This window comes from Acanthisitta chloris, unplaced genomic scaffold (genome assembly GCF_000695815.1).
Source record: "Acanthisitta chloris isolate BGI_N310 unplaced genomic scaffold, ASM69581v1 scaffold6444, whole genome shotgun sequence".
NCBI lineage: Eukaryota > Metazoa > Chordata > Aves > Passeriformes > Acanthisittidae > Acanthisitta > Acanthisitta chloris.
In genome coordinates this window covers 30318-30631 of record NW_008670851.1, presented here as the reverse complement: position 1 = coordinate 30631, position 314 = coordinate 30318, and the positions used below count along the sequence as shown (strand labels likewise).

Genomic DNA, 314 nt, shown 5'->3' with positions numbered 1-314 from the left:
GGACGCCCACGCCGCCACCCTGGTGATGAAGCTGCAGCTCTTCATCCAGGAGGTCAACAACGCCGTGGAAGGTGCGGGGGGGATGGGGATGGGCTGGGCCTTTGCGCGTGTGCTCCTGTGAGCTCTGTGTCCTCGGAGCTGCATCTTCCTGGGGTACAGGAGACCTGTGTAGGCCACCCAAGGGTGTGTTGGCAGTCCAGGCCTGGCCAGCCCGGTCACGGGCAGAGGATTTCTTACAGCAATCTTGGGTCTTGTAATTACTCACCAATACATCTGTGCTAAGCACTCAGAAACAGCAGCTCCTGCCAGGGCTG

General features: G+C 60.2%; 1 protein-coding gene across 1 annotated transcript in view; it reads left to right on the top strand.

The window, feature by feature from the left end:
* Positions 1-7: 7 nt before the first annotated feature.
* Positions 8-314, top strand: part of COG7 (component of oligomeric golgi complex 7) — a gene marked incomplete at its 5' end in the record, with an annotated part of 16152 nt that continues 15845 nt past the window's right edge. The window contains one exon of the mRNA XM_009073838.1: positions 8-71. Within this exon, the coding sequence (XP_009072086.1) occupies positions 8-71 (64 nt within the window). The remainder of the gene's footprint in view (positions 72-314) is intronic.